The 19,997-nt window shown below is 44.2% G+C and overlaps 1 protein-coding gene across 1 annotated transcript in view; it reads right to left on the reverse strand.

The window, feature by feature from the left end:
• Window positions 1-8,870: 8,870 nt before the first annotated feature.
• Window positions 8,871-19,997, reverse strand: part of CCDC125 (coiled-coil domain containing 125) — a 70,546-nt gene continuing 59,419 nt past the window's right edge. Inside the window, exons 9-12 of the mRNA XM_077462471.1 lie at window positions 18,679-18,783; window positions 15,827-16,004; window positions 13,390-13,523; window positions 8,871-9,674 (exon numbers count right to left, since the gene is read on the reverse strand). Coding sequence (XP_077318597.1) covers window positions 9,318-9,674; window positions 13,390-13,523; window positions 15,827-16,004; window positions 18,679-18,783 — 774 coding nt within the window. The 3' untranslated portion in view covers window positions 8,871-9,317. The remainder of the gene's footprint in view (window positions 9,675-13,389; window positions 13,524-15,826; window positions 16,005-18,678; window positions 18,784-19,997) is intronic.

Here is a 19,997-nt window from a genome sequence, read left to right on the forward strand (position 1 = left end):
CCACGGCACCTGCCACAAGTTGTGGATTGTCCACTTGCCACGTCACTTGCCACGTCATCTGCCACAAGTTGTGGATTGTCCAACTGCCACGTCACCTGCCACAAGTTGTGGATTGTCCACTTGCCACGTGACTTGCCACGTGACTTGCCACATCACCTGCCACGTCACTTGCCACGTCACCTGCCACAAGTTTTGGATTGTCCACTTGCCACGTCACTTGCCAAGTCACTTGCCACAAGTTGGGGATTGTCCACTTGCCACATCACCTGCCACGTCACCTGCCACAAGTTGTGGATTGTCCACTTGCCACATCACCTGCCACGTCACTTGCCACGAGATGTGGATTGTCCACTTTCCACGTCATCTGCCATGCCACCTGCCACAAGCTGTGGATTGTCCACTTGCCACGTCACCAGCCACATCACCTGCCACAAGTTGTGGATTGTCCACTTGCCACGTCACTTGCCACATCACCTGCCACGTCACTTGCCACATCACCTGCCACAAGTTGTGGATTGTCTACTTGCCACGTCACTTGCCACATCACCTGCCACGTCACTTGCCACGTCACCTGCCACAAGTTGTGGATTGTCCACTTGCCACGTCACCTGCCACGTCACCTGCCACAAGTTGTAGATTGTCCACTTGCCACGTCACCTGCCACAAGTTGGGGATTGTCCACATCACCTGCCACGTCACTTGCCACATCACCTGCCACATCACCTGCCACAAGTTGTGGATTGTCTACTTGCCACGTCACTTGCCACATCACCTGCCACGTCACTTGCCACGTCACCTGCCACAAGTTGTGGGTTGTCCACTTGCCACGTCACCTGCCACGTCACCTGCCACAAGTTATGGATTGTCCACTTGCCACGTCACCTGCCACAAGTTGGGGATTGTCCACATCACCTGCCACGTCACTTGCCACATCACCTGCCACAAGTTGTGGATTGTCCACTTGCCACATCACCTGCCACGTCACTTGCCACAAGATGTGGATTGTCCACTTTCCATGTCACCTGCCATGCCACCTGCCACAAGTTGTGGATTGTCCACTTGCCACGTCCCCAGCCACATCACCTGCCACAAGTTGTGGATTTCCACTTGCCGCGTGACTTGCCACATCACCTGCCACATCACTTGCCACGTCACCTGTCACAAGTTGTGGATTGTCCACTTGCCACATCACTTGCCACCTGCCATGTCACTTGCCACAAGCTGTGGATTTCCACTTGCCACGTCACTTGCCACGTCACCTGCCACAAGTTTTGGATTGTCCACTTGCCACGTCACTTGCCACGTCAGCTGCCACGTCACTTGCCACAAGATGTGGATTGTCCCCTTGTCACATCACCTGCCACATCACTTGCCACATCACCTGCCACGTCACCTGCCACAAGTTGTGGATTGTCCACTTGCCACGTCACTTGCCACGTCACTTGCCACGAGATGTGGATTGTCCACTTTCCACGTCATCTGCCATGCCACCTGCCACAAGCTGTGGATTGTCCACTTGCCACGTCACCAGCCACATCACCTGCCACAAGTTTTGGATTGTCCACTTGCCACGTCACTTGCCACGTCAGCTGCCACGTCACTTGCCACAAGATGTGGATTGTCCACTTGTCACATCACCTGCCACATCACTTGCCACATCACCTGCCACGTCACCTGCCACAAGTTGTGGATTGTCCACTTGCCACGTCACTTGCCACATCACCTGCCACGTCACTTGCCACGAGATGTGGATTGTCCACTTTCCACGTCATCTGCCATGCCACCTGCCACAAGCTGTGGATTGTCCACTTGCCACGTCACCAGCCACATCACCTGCCACAAGTTGTGGATTGTCCACTTGCCACATCACCTGCCACGTCACTTGTCACATCACCTGCCACAAGATGTGGATTGTCTACTTGCCACGTCACTTGCCACATCACCTGCCACGTCACTTGCCACAAGATGTGGATTGTCCACTTTCCACGTCACCTGCCATGCCACCTGCCACAAGTTGTGGATTGTCCACTTGCCACGTCACCAGCCACATCACCTGCCACAATTTGTGGATTGTCCACTTGCCACACCACTTTCCACGTCACCTGCCACAAGATGTGGATTGTCCACTTGCCACGTCACCAGCCACATCACCTGCCACAAGTTGTGGATTGTCTACTTGCCACGTCACTTGCTACATCACCTGCCACGTCACTTGCCACAAGATGTGGATTGTCCACTTTCCACGTCACCTGCCATGCCACCTGCCACAAGTTGTGGATTGTCCACTTGCCACGTCACTTGCCACATCACCTGCCACAAGTTGTGGATTGTCCACTTGCCACGTCACCTGCCACAAGATGTGGATTGTCCACTTGCCACGTCACCAGCCACATCACCTGCCACAAGTTGTGGATTGTCCACTTGCCACATCACTTTCCACATCACCTGCCACGTCACCTGCCACAAGTTGTGGATTGTCCACTTGCCACGTCCCTTGCCACGTCCCCTGCCACGTCACCTGCCACAAGTGGATTGTCCACTTGCCACATCACTTGCCATATCACCTGCCACAAGTTGTGGATTGTCCACTTGCCACGTCACCTGACACAAGTTGTGGATTGTCCACTCGCCACGTCACTTGCCACATCACCTGCCACAAGTTGTGGATTGTCCACTTGCCACGTCACCTGACACAAGTTGTGGATTGTCCACTCGCCACGTCACTTGCCACATCCCCTGCCACAAGTGGATTGTCCACTTGCCACGTCACTTGCCACGTCCCCTGCCACAAGTGGATTGTCCACTTGCCAAGTCACTTGCCACAAGTTATGGATTGTCCACTTGCCACGTCACATGCCAGTCACCTGCCACAAGTTGTTGATTTTCCACGTCACCTGCCAGGTCACTTGCCGCGTCACCTGCCAGGTCACTTGCCACGTCACCTGCCACAAGTTGTGGATTGTCCACTTTCCACGTCACTTGCCACTTCACCTGCCACGTCACTTGCCACAAGTTGTGGATTGTCCACTTGCCACATCACTTGCCACCTGCCATGTCACTTGCCACAAGTTGTGGATTGTGCACTTGCCACGTCACTTGCCACCTGCCATGTCACTTGCCACAAGTTGTGGATTGTCCACTTGCAATTGCAATTGTTTAAAATATTTTTCTAATGGTTTTTCATCATTTGCAATCATTTTTGAGATTTTTAATGTAAAAAAAAAGGTCACCTTTAAAAACGCATAAAAACGCAAACGCGGCTAAACGCGGTAGCGGCGTTTTGCCGCGGTTTGCGTCTGAAACGTGGAAATTTTTGCTTCTGAACGCATTTTTTTGCTTCTGGAAAAACGAGATTAAACGCAACTGCATAAAAACGGAAAAAAACGAGACTGTGTGCATGGACACATAGGATAACATTGAATGAGTTCAGGGGCAGTTGAAAAAACTGTCCAACTGCATCTGAACGCGCGTTTAACTGCGTCTCGTGTGCATGAGGCCTTAGTTCTTGACTATTTACTATAAACTGAATTTTGTTTTACAATTATTGGATGCAAATCGACCATGTGGCTATATCTGTCGATGTCGGGCATGCTGTCATAGGCATCATTATGCCACATTACTTAATTAATTTATTATTATCATGTGTAGCTATATGTGGATACTATATATCATGTTTTTATTGTATTGATGTCTATACATACTATGAATTTGATTTATTTATAATAAATAGTTTTTTATCGAATAATAAATATAACATAATAAATAAACATGGTTAAAATTCTCCTCCACTATCCAAGTGCTTCATTTAAAGTCCCAAACTCCCCTTTTTTGCATGTATCGATTACCGGGATGGAGGTACTTAATTGTGCTTCATTTAAAGTCCCAAAATTCCCCTCCTTTTGCATATAAACTTACAACTTTTTCTTTACAAGTAAAAATCTATTCGTTTTTTTTTTTGTTGCAATAAATGTTTTTTTATCCATTTAAGTCTATGGAACCAAAAACTAGAAAAAAGTCCCTGGCCTTTTCCATAAAATGCACATATGTGATGTGACCCATAGGAAACCATGTTAAATGGACTGTACTGTGTTTCTGCAAACCTGAAAATGCACTAAAAAATGCATAGGTGTGAACCAAGCATTAGAACCTCCAAACATTATATATTTTTTTTAAAGGAAGGCCCTAGAGAATTTTTTTTTTTTAGGGCCCTTTTGGGTGGGTTTTGCAATTTTTTTTTTTACACCACATGGTATTTGCCCAGCATTTTTTTCAAACACAATTTTTGGGAAAAAATACACATTTGAATTTTAATGCAATAAAACACAATACATAACCCAATTTTTTTGTCTAAAATATAAAAGATGATGTTACACTGAGTAAATAAATAAAATTATGTTACATAAACATGGCGGATTAAAATTGCAAACGGCCGTGAAGCAGCGACAAATTATGTAAATTGTACTATCCATGTGTGGGACGATCGTGGTTTGCGTGCATGCGGGACCATTGCTGCATTCGCCTTTGCATGTAAGCATGGGGGGTGGGGACACTTTAAAAAAAATATATATATTTTTACACTGTTGCTTTCATTTTTATTTTTTTTATTTTGATCACTTTTATTGCTGCCACAAGGAACGTAAACATCTAATGCCTTGTACACATGGTCGGACATTCCGACAACAAAATCCATCGGATTTTTTTCAGACGGATTTTGTCCTAAACTGGTGTTGCATACACACGGTCGGACAAAGTTGTCGGAAAATCCGATCGTTCGCAAAGTGATGACGTTTGTTCGTTACGATGGGACTAAGTTGAGGCTAGTAGCCAATAGCTTTGGTCTCTTAATTTGATCTGAGCATGCGTGGCACTTTGTCCGATCGGAATTCTCTACAAACGATCGGAAAAAGTCAGATCTGATTTTTTTGACGGAAAATTTGAGATTCTGCTCTCAAATTTTTTTGGGTGGAATTTCCAACGGAAAAAGTCCGATAGAGCCCACACACGATCGGATATTCCGACAATATTATCCGATCAGACCGTTTCCGTCAGAATTTCCGACCATGTGTACAAGGCATAAGTGACAGCAATAGGCGTGTGACAAGTCCTCTTTATGGAAAGAGAAAGATCTGGGGTCTATAAGACCCCCAAATCCCTTCTCTGCACTTAAAAGCATTCAAAACACCAAGATCTGTATTTTTTCATACATTTTTTTTAAAAAGGCGCCATTGACATCCAGGTTAACCTTAAGTAATGCCACGTCTTAATTATTCACCATAGCGGAGACCTGATCAGAGCTGATCCCGGCTTGGTCTGGGTCCCTCACCAGCCAGCAGACGTGCCAGCTGGTAGCTCGGGTCTCCCAATGGGGCAGAGTGGTTGTAGTGGGCCCTGAGGAACAACAACCCTGAATCAATGCTTAGTGGAAAAGTGGGTCCCAGATGAGAACAGCCCCCAAAATCATTGGTGTCAGTGGTGGTACTTACCTTAGGCACAGGAGCTAAAGCTCCTGTCCTAAGAGCCCCCACCTCCTCACTACTCCTGTAGTTCCTGTAAGATTGGAAGGGGGGCTTGTGGAGAAGGGTTTCATGGGGGGCTGTTGGGACGGGTAGGGTAATTTGGGTGGGGGGGTAGTGCTAGAAGAAGGAATGGGGGGGGGGGGGGGGGGAGTGTGTTAGAAGGCAGAATTGCAGAGGATTTTTGCTAGTATTGGTGAATTGGGGGGGGGGGGGGGGGGATATGTGCTGGAAAGGGTCATTTGGAAGGTGTCCTGCTAAGAGGAGGGATTTGAAGAAGGCTGTAAGACTTGTACTAGGATACAGTGCTGCAAGGGATGTGAGGGGTGTGGCACTGCACTGCTCTCAGGATCCTGATTGGCTGCTATTTCAAAACATAGAAATTTGGGGATTCTCATCCATTAAAGGATGTATAGGACGCCACTGCCTGGACTGGACCAGTGGCTGAGAACCATTGCTCTCTATTATTCCCCTTCACAGCTACTATATATAAAAGTTTACGTAGGGAGCTTAAAGTAGGGGTGGAGGAGCTGGGCCAGCACAGAGAAAAAAAAGTTAGGAAGAAAATAGGACTTTGACATGTAGGTGGGAAGGGGGCCATGTTAGGGAACTGACTCTTCCTTGAGTAGTATGGGAAGCACAGTGGCTCAGTGGTTACCATGTCTGTGATTTCAATCAGTCTGTAGGATTCTTCCACCTGTGTGTAGAAGAAGCCGGTGTGAACCCTGAACCTTGGGACAACCTGTCCTCCATTGGGAACTAATAGTCCCAGCACACCCTGCGAGCCTGGCTGCTGCTTGTAGTCCCCCATGGTCATCCTGCCTTCCTCAGTCCTGGGCAGGACAGTGTCCCCTCTCCTCATTCTCCATCACCTCACCGCCATCCTACTCAGACCACATCTTTACTCCTCTGTACAGGTCATCTGAGCGCTCCATTCCAATACCGTTGTTTTGTCCGATTAGGTGACCAGATTTTGTAACGGAAGTGACGTTCCATTGCCACCATCTTGCTACACCCCACACTTGTCCACAGTAAGGATACAGTGAGAAGGCGGCAAGCGGACATCTTGGTACACCCACTGGAGTCTTGCATTTCACACTGATTTTTAACAGTAAACTCAGCTTTTTTAACTCAGTATTTTTAAATCCATCTCCGACTGTTTTGATCAGTGGCAGAATTATAGGGGTCTCCTAGATCGCCATGGCGACCGGGCCCCTTGCTACAGGGCCCCCTGTACTCTTCCATAGGAGGGGAGGCTGAGAGGAGCTCCCCGATCATCAGCCGAACTGAAATCGTCACTGTGCGGGAGCTCTTCACATTAGAGTAAAGTGTGTGTGGCATGTGCTCTTTGTCTCCCCCTACAGTGCAGTACCCGGCAGGAAGAGCCAAGGTAAATGTCTGCCGTTTTTTTTTTATAAGACTAGCTACTGTATGTGTTTATATGTGTGTGTGTGTGTGAGCATGCTTGTATGTATGTGCTTGTGTGTGTGAACATGCCTGTATGTATGTGCTTGTGTGTGTGAACATGCTTGTATGTGCTTGTGTGTGTGAGCATGCTTGTATGTGCGTGTGTGAGCATGCTTGTATGTGCGTGCGTGTGTGTGAGCATGCTTGTATGTGCGTGCGTGTGTGTGTGAGCATGCTTGTATGTGCGTGCGTGTGAGCATGCTTGTATGTGCGTGTGTGAGCATGCTTGTGTGTGAGCATGCTTGTGTGTGTGTGTGTGTGTGTGTGTGAGCATGCTTGTGTGTGTGTGTGAGCATGCTTGTATGTGTGTGTGTGAGCATGCTTGTATGTATGTGTGTGTGTGAGCATGCATGTGTGTGAGCATGCATGCGTGTTCATATATGTATGCGTATGTATGCATGTGTGTGTGTGCGCGCATGTATGTGAGTGTGCATATGTATCTATGTGAATGTGCATGCGTTTATCAGTGGTGGTGCATCCAAAAGGGTGCAGAGGTGCCACCCCTTCTATGACCAATGGATAGATTCATGCATAGCATAGCATAGCATGAATCTATCCATGGCCACTGCTGCCTCCCCCATATTTAGGTGTCTGGTCCCTTTTGGGGTGCCGGGTACCAGAATTACAGCGGCGGGGGGGTGTTTTTGCAGCACCTGATTAGAGCCATGGGCTCTAATAGGCTTTAAAATAGGTGAACTGCGAGCGCCATGCTTGACGCTCACAGTCTACTCAGGTGTGTTAGAAAAGTGAATATTCACTTTCCTAACACTGAACCGCCTCTCCACCAATCAGGTGTGTGGGTCTGTTACCCATCACCTGATTGGTTGAAACGATAGACGCAGCTATTGGACGCCTATCAGGAGGAGAGGACAGGAGATGAGGATGGCAGGAGATGCATGGAGGACCCCGCTCATGGCCGTTACCCGCTGCCCCACCAAGACAGGGTAAGTGGCAGGCAGACAGCGAGCGGGTGGTGGGGATTCACAGTGGCAGCATTTGATGGTCACACCAACAGCATTTGATGTGCACAGTGGCGGCATTTGATGGGCACAGTGGCAGCATTTGATGGGTACACTGGCGGCATTTGATGGGCACAGCGGCAGAGTTTGACGGGCACAGTGGTGGCGTTTGATGGGTACAGTGGTGGCGTTTGATGGGTACAGTGGCTGTAATTGATGTTTTTTAAATCGGTTCCTTTATATGTGGCCACCCACTTGGGACTGGGCCCTGGTGTTCCACCATCGGGCTCAGAGAAAAGAGCCCTGTCCAGAGGTGGGGGGGCCCTCCAAGGTTTCCTGCATCGGGGCCCTGAAGGTTCTAGTTACGCCACTGGTTTTGATGTTGGATTTTTCAAAGCAGCGGTGTTCTGTCATATTAGCAAACCTGTGAGATCAGCAGGCTTGCTGCTGCTTTCTCATCTAAACAGTCAGATGGACTTTTAAATACTGTATTTAACTATTTAAGCTGAGCTTACTGTTAAAAATAAGTGTGAAAAGCAAGATTCCGATGGGTGTAACAAGATGTCTGCTTGCCAGTGTTCGGAGAAAATGAGCAACCTGACAGAATGTACAACCCGTGTCACATCCTGTGACATGGAATCAGCTGAAGCTCCAAACTGCGCTAACTGCACAGGCACAACACGTTATACAACCCTTCAGTGGATGAGTGGCTGATGTCAGTGCACGGATGAATTTGCCTGACAAAATACTCGACTGACTACTGTGCATGTGCACGGCCATATTTCTACACCTTACACCTACAGTAAGCATCTTGCTACACCAAAGCCCGTTTTGAATTAGCAAACTAATTTCAGCTATCGAATGAGCTTATCTACATAAATATATAATAAGCTTACTTTTTTGGTAAAAGTTGTCCAACGAAACAAGATGATAAAACAGCAAAAGTATATTAAAACAAAGGTTATGGTACAAACTAAAAATATTCTTGAAAACATTTTTTACACTGCCCCTTAACGGCCTAGACAGGTAAGAATACCCAATAGCAGTGACTCAGCTGGCAACTCAACATTTGCAGGTCTACCCTCCCTACTCTTACCCTGGGCCTTGACAGGTTTTATGTAAATCGGTACCCAGAGTAACAGCACCATTTGCCATAAATCTCAGACAAGAATATAACTTACAGTATATGGAGGAGGGGGGTTTGCACTTCTATATGGGTACTGGAGGCTTTGGGTAAGTCAGTGGGTAAGCAATGCTATCCAAGTTTACCCAGTATGCTTTAAGCAGACTTTCCCTATTTTGGCAAAGATAGAAATATTAATGAGTCTTAAATATCAATAATCACTATAATAAACACAACATTCATGTTTTAGAGGCATTATGTTTGAGATTTTTCTTCCTTCGGTTGTGCTTCTTGATCTGGGGAGTGTCTAGCTTTGTATTTTTTTCTAGGATAAACATCCTTTAACAGCAAAGAAAAAGAGGTTTCCAGGGATCTAAGAGAATCTTGCTTTATGCTTTGACTTTCGTCTGTGGTGGTATCGGTTGCACAGGGGCATGGAACAACATTCTGCTTTGTGTCGATGCAGTTCTGATGGTCACCAATAGCAGCAGTCTCTTTCCGAGAAGAACTTCTTTTATGGTTTCTTGAAGACTCCACTTTGTCTTCTATAGTCCTTGCAAGCATGTAGCTCACCTTCCTTTGATGAGCTAAAGCCTCTTCTTTATCGTTGAGCTGCAAACCCAATCAAAATAAAGATAAGGTTCAAAATGTGGCTTATGTGCTACAGTTAAAAGGTGATAGGAAGTCAACTTTCACATCCTAATCCACACTAGAAAAATGATAGCTAGAATATGATGAGAAACATCACCCATACTTTCCTTTAGAATTAAATTCATAATGAGGGAATTAGGGCTCTAAAAAATGTTTAAAAAAGGACCACGTCAAGAATTATGAAACCTGAAACTAACATCTCTCTGTAAAGCAAACAGTTTATACATACCAATTAAAGCAAAGTTCTGCTGGCGGAAGAAAAAAATAAAAGCCAAAAGCTACAAATACTGCAGCTGCTGACTTTTTTAATATTAGGACACTTGCCTGTTCAGGATGCCCGCAAAGTTGGCACCCCAACCAATCTTTAGATCGACTATCGGGTGATGCCGCTGCCATTCCTGGTAAGGGAACCAGGCAATGAACATTTTCGGCTTCACTCCTGGTTCTCTACTGCACATGCACGAGTCACATTGCACATTCTGATTGGGCCCCTCTGTCTTCTGGGACCTGTGTGTCTCCCAGAAGACAGCAGGGGGGGGGGATGATTTTCCAGACATTGTGCAGCGATTTATGCAATGTGCAGCGATTTTCCCTGGAAGTAGGAGCAGATACCCGGATTTGACAGGTATCTGCTCTCGGAATCTGGACAGCGGAAGTTTAATTTGTGGGTGGAACTCCACAGTAAGCTGAAGTCTTCTACAATCAAGAGAGAAGCTTCTTAGTGTGTTGGATGCATGGTTCCTCCCTCCCACTACACTGTGGTTCTTCTGCCAGGCCCTATGTCACTACTGTATCTTATACAACCATAGGAGTCGGTAGATGGAACCGAAGAGCACAGTGGGAAACGATGGAGGCGGGGGGAAATCAGACATTCCTGGAAGTGTTAAATGTAAATCTTTCAGCAAGTATCCCTCTTCAATGCAGTGAAGTGAGCAGGATTTAAAGGAATATACTGTATAAAATGTTTGCTTTGTGGGAAGATGCTATTTTCAGGTTTTAAAAATCGGACAGGGCCACTTAAATTTTTTTGGGCTAGCACCAATTGCATTAGAGCTATAGAGGCTGAGTTTTACCACTTCAGTGACGCATACATTCTAGGGACATAAACAATAAGCTGTCACTTTGAGAGTGATGGGCCAATAGTATGACAAACAAACCGAATAAACTGTTCTGTACATATCTCAGATTATAACAAAGAAACAGCCCAATGGCAGTATAACACTTGGCCCATTTAGATTTGAGCTTTTATATATCTTCACTAAAATCCTGAAAACTGGAACTTCGTTTCACTCGAGTCTTGAGCTATACAATAGAGCAGGCCCTTTTCCTTTTAAATCCTCCATCTGCTTCCGCCCGCAGACATGCAGGAACACAGGCGATTCCTCCATACCACAGAAGGACCCTCATCCTGTTATTGTTCATTTTACAATACTGTCATATTGAAGGACAAGAAAGTCAAACGAGTAATGTATAAGCAGCACCGATGCCGTAGATTCCAATCCTAGTTCACACAACACTAGTTCACTTGTCCAGACAACTGCTGTTAGTATTGTACAAAACCACACCGGGACAGCTGTGTCACTTTCTATCATGTGTGGGTTTGTGCAATATAAACACACATAGCAAATATCTGGAAATGTGTGCCTAACTGTTCCTTGCATTGTTTTACACTGACAGACTGAAGCCTGTACATTCACATGAGACAGTTGCATTCATACAACAGCAGATGACAGTGCACATGAGCACCAATATGGTAGCTGCAGTGCCTTGAAAAAGTATTCACCCCCCCCCCTTGAAATTTTTCACATTTTGTCACGTTACAACCAAAAACGTAAATGTATTTTATTGGGACTTTATGTGATAAACCAACACAAAGTGGCACGATTGTGAAGTGGAAGAAAAATGATAAAGTGTTTTCACATTTTTTTTACAAATAAATATCTGAAAGGTGTGGGGTGCATTTGTATTCAGCCTCCCTGAGTCATTACTTTGTAGAACCACCTTTCACTGCAATTACAGCTGCAAGTCTTTTTGGGGATGTCTCTACCAGCTTTGCAGATCTAAAGAGTGAAAAGTTTGCCCATTCTTCTTTGCAAAATAGCTCAAGCTCTGTCAGATTGGATGGAGAGTGTCTGTGAACAGCAATTTCTTGCTACAGATTCTCAATTAGATTTAGGTCTGGACTTTGACTGGGCCATTCTATCACATGTATATGCTTTGATCTAAACCATTCCATTGGTAGCTCTGGCTGTATGTTTAGGGATGTTGTCCTGCTGGAAGGTGAACCTCCACCCCAGTCTCAAGTCTTTTACAGATTCTAACAGATTTTCTTCTAAGATTGCCCTGTACAGTATTTGGCTCCATCCATCTTCCCATCAACTCCGATCAGCTTCACTGTCCCTTCTGAAGAAAAGCATCCCCACAACACGATGCTGCCACCACCATATTTCATGGTTTGGGATGATGTGTTCAGGGTGATGTGCAGTGTTAGTTTTCCACCACACATAGCGTTTTGCTTTTGGGCCAAAAAGTAAACTTTTGGTCTCATCTGACCAGAGCACCTTTTTCCACATGTTTGCTGTGTCCCCCACATGGCTTCTCGCAAACGGGACTTCTTATGGCTTGCTTTCAACAATGGCTTTCTTCTTGCCATTCTTCCATAAAGGCCAGATTTGTGGAGTGCACGACTAATAGCTGCCCTGTGAACAAATTCTCCCACCTGAGCTGTGGATCTCTGCAGCTCCTCCAGAGTTACCATGGCTGCTTCTCTGATTAATGCTCTCCTTGCCGACCCGTCAGTTTAGGTGGACAGCTTTGGTAGATTTGCAGTTGTGCCATACTCTTTCCATTTTTGATTGATGGATTGAACAGTGCTCCGTGAGATGTTCAAAGCTTGGGATATTTTTTTATAACCAAACCCTGCTTTAACCATCTGCACAACCTTATCCCTGACCTGTCTGGGGAGTTCATTGGCCTTCATGATGCTGTTTGTTCACGAAGGTTCTATAAAAAAAACCTCTGAGGGCTTCACAGAACAGCTGTATTTATACTGAGATTAAATTACACACAGATGGACTCTATTTACTAATTAGGTGACTTCTGAAGAAAATTGGTTCCACTAAATGTTAGTTATGGGTTTCAGAGTAAAGGGGGGCTGCACACAAATGCATGCCACACTTTTCACATATTTATTTGTAAAAAATTTGAAAAACCATTTATCATTTTCCTTTCACTTCAACTACAACTGTGCCACTTTGTGTTGGCCCATCACATAAAATCCCAATAAAATACATTTACGTTTTTTTTGTAACATGAAAAAAATGTGGAAAATTTCAAGGTGTATGAAGACTTTTTCAAGGCACTGTACCTGTATATCTCTCTCAACAGAACGTGGGGAGCTGCAGGAGGCCTCACAAGATAGACTGGGGATTTCTGATAAAACTAGAACCTGACGCACTTTTTCATGCTGGATATTTACTTTGCGTCAGTGTATACTCTACAGGAAAAAAGTCCTATACATACATTGTTAAATGATGTACTGTATTAAACTAAAAATAGGGTCTGTTAAACAAACCTATGCTAAACCAAGTACTTATATTGAACGTATTACTGATATGTCTTTTACAGATTGATATAGAACCAATTTACAATGGTATATGTTTTAATGCCCACTCACCAGGTCAACTAACACTGTGAGGACCTCTTGTGGGTCATCTGCTGTATCTAAATGTTTACTGTCAATAGAAGAGATCAGCATGCTTTTTAATTTCTTTCCTAAGCTCATGTCCTTATCTTTTTCCAGCACAAGCCCTAAAAGAAAAGAAAGAAAGCATACAGTTAAAAATTCAGAAGCCACCCAGTGCCACTGTAGGACATACATGACCATTTTTATCCAAGTGTATGATGAATGACCTGATCATGGTACCCCATAATAACCTATGGTCCTTCTCAAAGAACCTTATGAATCAGTGTGCTCTCCACCATCAATCAGCGTTAGAATAAGTATGAATCTTATTGGTGGCTGTGGGAAATGACTCCAATTCTGTGTAAAACAAGTTGATATATAGGGCTTCAATTGAGGTAGAGAATGAAATGGAAATGGGTTTCCCACAGGCAACAACAACAGGCCTTTAGATGCTGATAAATGCAAGTAAACCTAAAATATGGTAAAAGTAGTTCAGGTCATATATAGTAAATCCTTGTTTTGCATTTTTTTTTTATTCCTTGGTGATCTTCTTGGGATTCCATCTGTAATAAGCAGAGACAACTTAGTTATTTCTTATTGTGGCACTAAGATCTTCAATGATTTCATCAACCAGTGTAGTTCAGTTTAGTAGCCGGTCAGGATGTGCAGCCAGGAAAGGGGATTCTTCTTCTATCCATAAATGATGTGAAATAATTAAACTGAAATCTGGATCATAATGTCCTGTAAAGTGGGAAGATCCCCCAATGCTCACTAAAAAAGGACTAGTTTTCAACCCATAAACATTTTTAAAAACAATCCCTTCTGTGTTCTTGTACTTAGTAGCTTCTGCTTCAAGCATTCGGTGAGGTCTTTAATTATTGAAGGTACACCAGAACCTTTACACAACACTTTCATCATATGTTAATTTTGTTAAATCTCAGTGTATTACCATATTTAGCCCAAAACAAATCAAAATAGTACTCAAATGCCCCCCTCCAAACCCTGTCAGTCAGATCAACATGTGAAAAGACTAGTGCAAGACAGACAAAATGGGCTGGTCAGGCTCCAGTAGACTTCAACAAAATGGTGGCCATCTGCACACAGACACCAAAAAGATGGCTTCAGCTCCTGTTCTCCACCTGTAAAGATCTCTAGAGATGCGTTATGCCCTTTTCGGGGCTTAATCATAAAAAATGCGCCTGTACAGTTCTCTACAAGTGGAAAACAGGTGCTGAAGCCATCTTTTACCCATCTCAGCGTATTAGTAGTTGAAAACATGCAGAAGATATGAGCATTTGAATTTTAATTTGAGACCTCAGTGAAGTCTGATAAGATTATACTGTCAGGATTCCAAGTTTAGTGACAGATCAATGAGAAAGAGCTTTTTAAAGGATAAGTCAACTATTAGTGAGGTTGTGGACAAGTCAACTTCCCTATGCCATATAAACACAATCTCCATTAATGAACAAACAATTGCCCTGCCCAGACCCTGCTGCAGCCTACGCTAGTTTGGTATAGCGCTTTCATTCTTTCTGTGTGGGCAGACATGGCCCTCAAATGGGCATATAGTAAGCCTGTGTGAACAAGGCCTTAGAAAATAATAACCCTTAGGGAAGATCTCATCAAACATTTAATTTCTATTGCACAGGATGCCTAAAATCTGATTTCTGGAAAAATCAGTGAGACAATCACACAAGCAGGAAATTACATTTTTGGAGTTGTTCTGTACACAACAGTGTATTAAATGCTTCCAAGTTACCATATTGCACTGTATTTTACAGAAAATTACAGCACTGCAGATTAAAATGGAAGAAAAACTTTTAGTAACATTACAACAATGGCTTGTGTATCCATTATTGCCATTTGCTAATATTTTTCTATTAAGTGGAGTTACCCATTAAGGAGGAGTATACATAGCCATTTCTCCATAGGCTTCACCACAGAAGCCATCTAGTTGCAGACTTGCAAGTAAATGGCTTTTCTATTAGGGTCTATGGTGAAATGGGTTACACTTTTGTAGTATGTTGTGGCTGCCAGCTCATTTAAGAAAATTGGTTAAGAGTCTACTATTTTCTCTTAAGTACATACTAATTCTAATTGACATTTGTATACTGTTACCATTTTACAAGGATAATTAACACAACTGTATTTTAAAGAGACACCGTCAAAGAGCGCCTCTACTTATATGCCGACACCGCAGCTTACCCAGAATAGACTTCTGCAGTGGAGAGGCAGCGATGGTGTGTGGATTGATAAGTATATTATATTTGGAGGTTGGCTATAAGCAGATACTGTCACTTTTTTTAAAGAGGTACTGTCACTTTAACCATAAATGGTAACAATGCACATATTCTACATCTATCCCAATGAAAGAAAGGCTACACATAGAATATCAAATAAACAGTATCCTGCACAAGCCTGGCATTACCATTCTCTTTAAGATGTTTGCAGGTGTTTATTCTCTTACTCCCTTTCTTAAAGAGCTTCTCTATGTCACTCAGAGGTAGATTCTCATTATTCCTGCGCTTCAACTGTTGCTCAAACGCAATGCGGAATGCATCGGCCATTACATAAGCTTCTTCTTTACTCTTCTTCTCCATTTCATACTGCAAAACCAGAGTTTTCAGTTCAGATGCAACAAACATATTATGCATTTTATAAGAAACTCTTACATCACCCACATTTTTGACAAATATAATATGCTGGCATGGAGTCTCAGTGCTATAATTAACAACATAGAAATGACTGAAACGGTGTAACGATCCATAAGCAGCTGTACTTGGGTCGCAGATAGTGAATGGCTAAAGTGTCTAACAGATCAACTTGCTGGAATTGCTCTCAATCACCATATGCAACTGTTCCAGGATCTATAATGTTGTCTTTATGTAACCTCTATACCTGACCCTTGTCAAACACCTACCGCATTTATCGGTGTATAACACGCGGCAGCGTATATAACACACACCCCAAGTTTAGGAGGGAAGAGCGGCTTTCGGCCGTCAAGAAGGGCCGAAGGCGGCCGAGAGCCCCGAGAAGGGTCGAAGGGGGCTGAAAGACGCCCAGAGGCTCCAAAATCATGGAGGATCGGCGTATAACACGCACCCACGATTTTTCCCTGATTTTAAGGGGAAAAAAATGCATGTTATACGCCGATAAATACGGTATATAGAGGATTCCAAACTCCGTGCCAGATCAACAGGTCTGTCTCTTCCTGTATGCTGTGTTTGCTTCCTGGAATATGACTTTGACTGGCACTTTGGATTTTCTCAACCCCTTGCTTATCTGACCCCATCTCCATCTGCTGCTTTCCTTGACCTGTTATCTGTCCAGCCACACTTTTGATTTTCATGATTTGGTAATGTTAACTGGTTGTCACTGCAAGCCCCTCCATGAGATACACCCAGGGGCATTAACAGAGTCTTTACCACTTGCTTACTGGGCACTTAAACCCCCCTCCTGCCCAGACCAATTTTTAGCTTTCAGCGCTGATGCATTTTGAATGACAATTGCGTGGTCATACAACACTGTACCCAAATGAAATTTTTATCATTTTTTTTCCCACAAATAGAGCTTTCTTTTGGTGGTATTTAATTACAGCTCGGAGTTTTATTTTTTGCTAAAACAAACAAAAAAAATTAAAAATCCTGTTTAATAGTTTGTTACAAAATTTTGCAAACAGGTCATTTTTCTCCTTCATTGAAATGCTCTGATGAGGCGGCACTGGTGGGCACTGATAGGCTGCACTGGTGGGCACGGTTAAGGTGGCACCGATAGGCACAGATAAGGCGGCAAAGATGGGCACAGATAAGATGGCACGGATAGGTACCACTGATAGATGGGACTGATGGGCACTGATAGGTGGCACTGCTGGGCACTGGTAGATGACACTGATGGGCACGGATATGTGGTATATGAGGTGCAGCACTGTTGTTGAGGCAGATTGTGGGCACTGATGGGTGGCACTATGGGCACTAAGGGGTGGTACTGATGGGTGGCACTTTTACTATATGTATGTTGCTCTGGCAGGGGGCAGGTGGGCACTGATGACTTGGCCGTGATTGGGACTGAAGTCCCTCTCACGGCCGCCGGTGATCGGCTTTTTTTTTTCTCCTCGCGCTGTCAGCGCGAGGAGGAAAATAGCCGTTTACCGGCTCTGTTGTGATCACATGATCAGCTGTCATTGGCTGACAGCTGATCACGTGGTAAGGGGTTATGATCGACCCCTTGCTTCGATCCGTGATCAGGCGAGTCTCATAGACTCGCTGACCACAGAGCGCGCCGCGCGCGCCCGCAGGCCGCTTGTGCACGGGACGACGTCAATAGACGTAGTCCCGGCAAAGCAGGACCGCGCTGTAGCTGTCATTCGGCTATAGCGCGGATCTTTTAACAGTCCTATGGGACCCCAGTGGAGAGAGCATGTGCCTGTACCACTACCAACAATGCTGTAACATGCCACGTTCAACTTTTTAACTGAACTCTCAAGATCACCTGCTGGATTCAGGACTCCCTATAGGAGAATCTATTAGAGGGTAAAGTGGAATATGTACAAAACTCAACAGATGACATGGAAACAATTAATGGATGAGCCATGGGTAGGTGTAGAATGAAAACCAGAGAGACGCTCTGATTTACATGCTTGTGATTTACCAGCAGAGTTGATTAGATGCAAACCAGATCTCTGAAGATTATTATTACTGTATACAGGATTTATATAGTGCCAACAGTTTGCACAGCTCTTTACAATATGAGGGCAGACAGTAGAGTTACAATACAATTCAATACAGGAGGAATCAGAGAGCCCTTCTCATTAGAGCTTACAATCTAAAAGATCCAGAATCTTCAGACAACCAATGCAAACGTAACGTACATGTCACGAAACATGTCAACCTTGCACTTATTCCCCCACTACATGCGATTCTGCCTGTTTCGAATTTTATCATATCAATAAAGTGGATCTGTTGGAGTGCGGCCATCCAAGATCTTTGTTTTTTACTTAGGCACAAAGTAATAATGTAGTTACCTATGACTAAGACGCATATGTAGTTCCAAAAATATGAACAAACAAATTTGTCCATAGGAACATAATGCCTTCTGAAGTCTAGCGGGGCTGGTCAAATGTTTTTTTTTTTTCTTGATGGAGTTCATAACATATGAATGGAGGTGCATTTAGAAGGCATTGTACCCATTTTGAGAAATACATGGCTGGCAAGAAAGTCTATCCTAAACAAATCACACACACTATAGAATAATACACAGCGATAGGCCAAATGTAAGACTTACCTCCTGTCGGAGCTGAAGCAGCTGTTTACGTGTTGCTGCTGACATCTTTGCACATGAGCAGGGCTCTCCTCCAGTAGCACATGCACAAGCACCAAGCACAGCAAGCTACAAGGTATGTCAATTTACATTAATACAAAACATATGTACAATGCATTTCACAAATATCAAAGTAGATTCTCTATTCTCTAACATGTCTGCTATAGCAAATAAGACAACATTTTTATTGCATATGAAAATACCACCTTGGAGTAGAGACATATGAAAAGAAGATCTCTGAATGGAAGACAGGCAGATTATTGATGCCTCCATTTCCTCCATTCATAGATCCTCTTTCAATCATTGAAGCTGTAGTACAACTTCTATGAATGGCAGCTGGGTGAAAAGTGAGGGCATAGTCGGGTTCTTTTGACGAGAGCCTGTAGCAGGCCATTGTATTAATGGGGGTGGGAGGGGGTACAGACAGAGGATTTAAACTGAAGGAAGAGACACTGGCACAAGAGACACGTCCTACTGACTGTCAGTTATGTCCCTTGTACTTTTTTCATTGTAGCTACACTTAGGCTTTAAAGTGATTGTAAAGCTTTGTTTTTGTTCCTATAAAAATAACAAATATGTCATACTTACCTGCCCTGTGTAGTGGCTTTGCACAGAGCAGCCTGGATGCTCCTCTTCTCAGGTCGCTCTTCTGTGCTCTTGGCCCCTCCCTCCTGTTCAGTGCCCCCACAGCAAGCAGCTTGCTATGGGGGACCCGAGCTGAGTCACAGCTCCCTGTGTCCAGACACAGAGTTCCACTACGGCCCCGACCCCTCTCACTCCTGATTGACAGCAGCGGGAGCCAATAGCGCTACTGCTGTGTCTCAGCCAATCAGGAAGGAGAATCTCAGGCGGCTGAGACATTCGTGGACATCGCTGTACAGAGAGGGACCGCAGGTAAGTGTTAGGGGGACTGGGGGGGGGGCTGCTGCATACAGAAGGCTTTTTATCTTAATGCATAGAACTTAAATTACCTATTGAGACACCAGTTTTTTTAATATATTACCAGTAGATATTTTTTTAACCTTTATGGTTTACCATGATTGTTCTTTGGTTGTTTTTCTGTGTGCATTATTATTTTAAATTTTATTATTAATTTTGGCCATTTGGTTTTTAATGTGGTTTGAGTCAATTATGAGAAATTTAATTGCATTATAATAAGTTTACAGACTCTTTAACTGCTTCCTTAAAATGGAAGTAAACCCTTCCAAACAACTTTGACCTACAGGTAAGCCTAGATTAAGGCTTACCTGTAGGTCCAAGTAATATCTCCTAAACCTATATGG

This window comes from Lithobates pipiens, unplaced genomic scaffold (genome assembly GCF_037356315.1).
Source record: "Lithobates pipiens isolate NorthernLeopardFrog02 unplaced genomic scaffold, aLitPip1_a1.2 Scaffold_3, whole genome shotgun sequence".
In the NCBI taxonomy this organism is placed as follows: domain Eukaryota; kingdom Metazoa; phylum Chordata; class Amphibia; order Anura; family Ranidae; genus Lithobates; species Lithobates pipiens.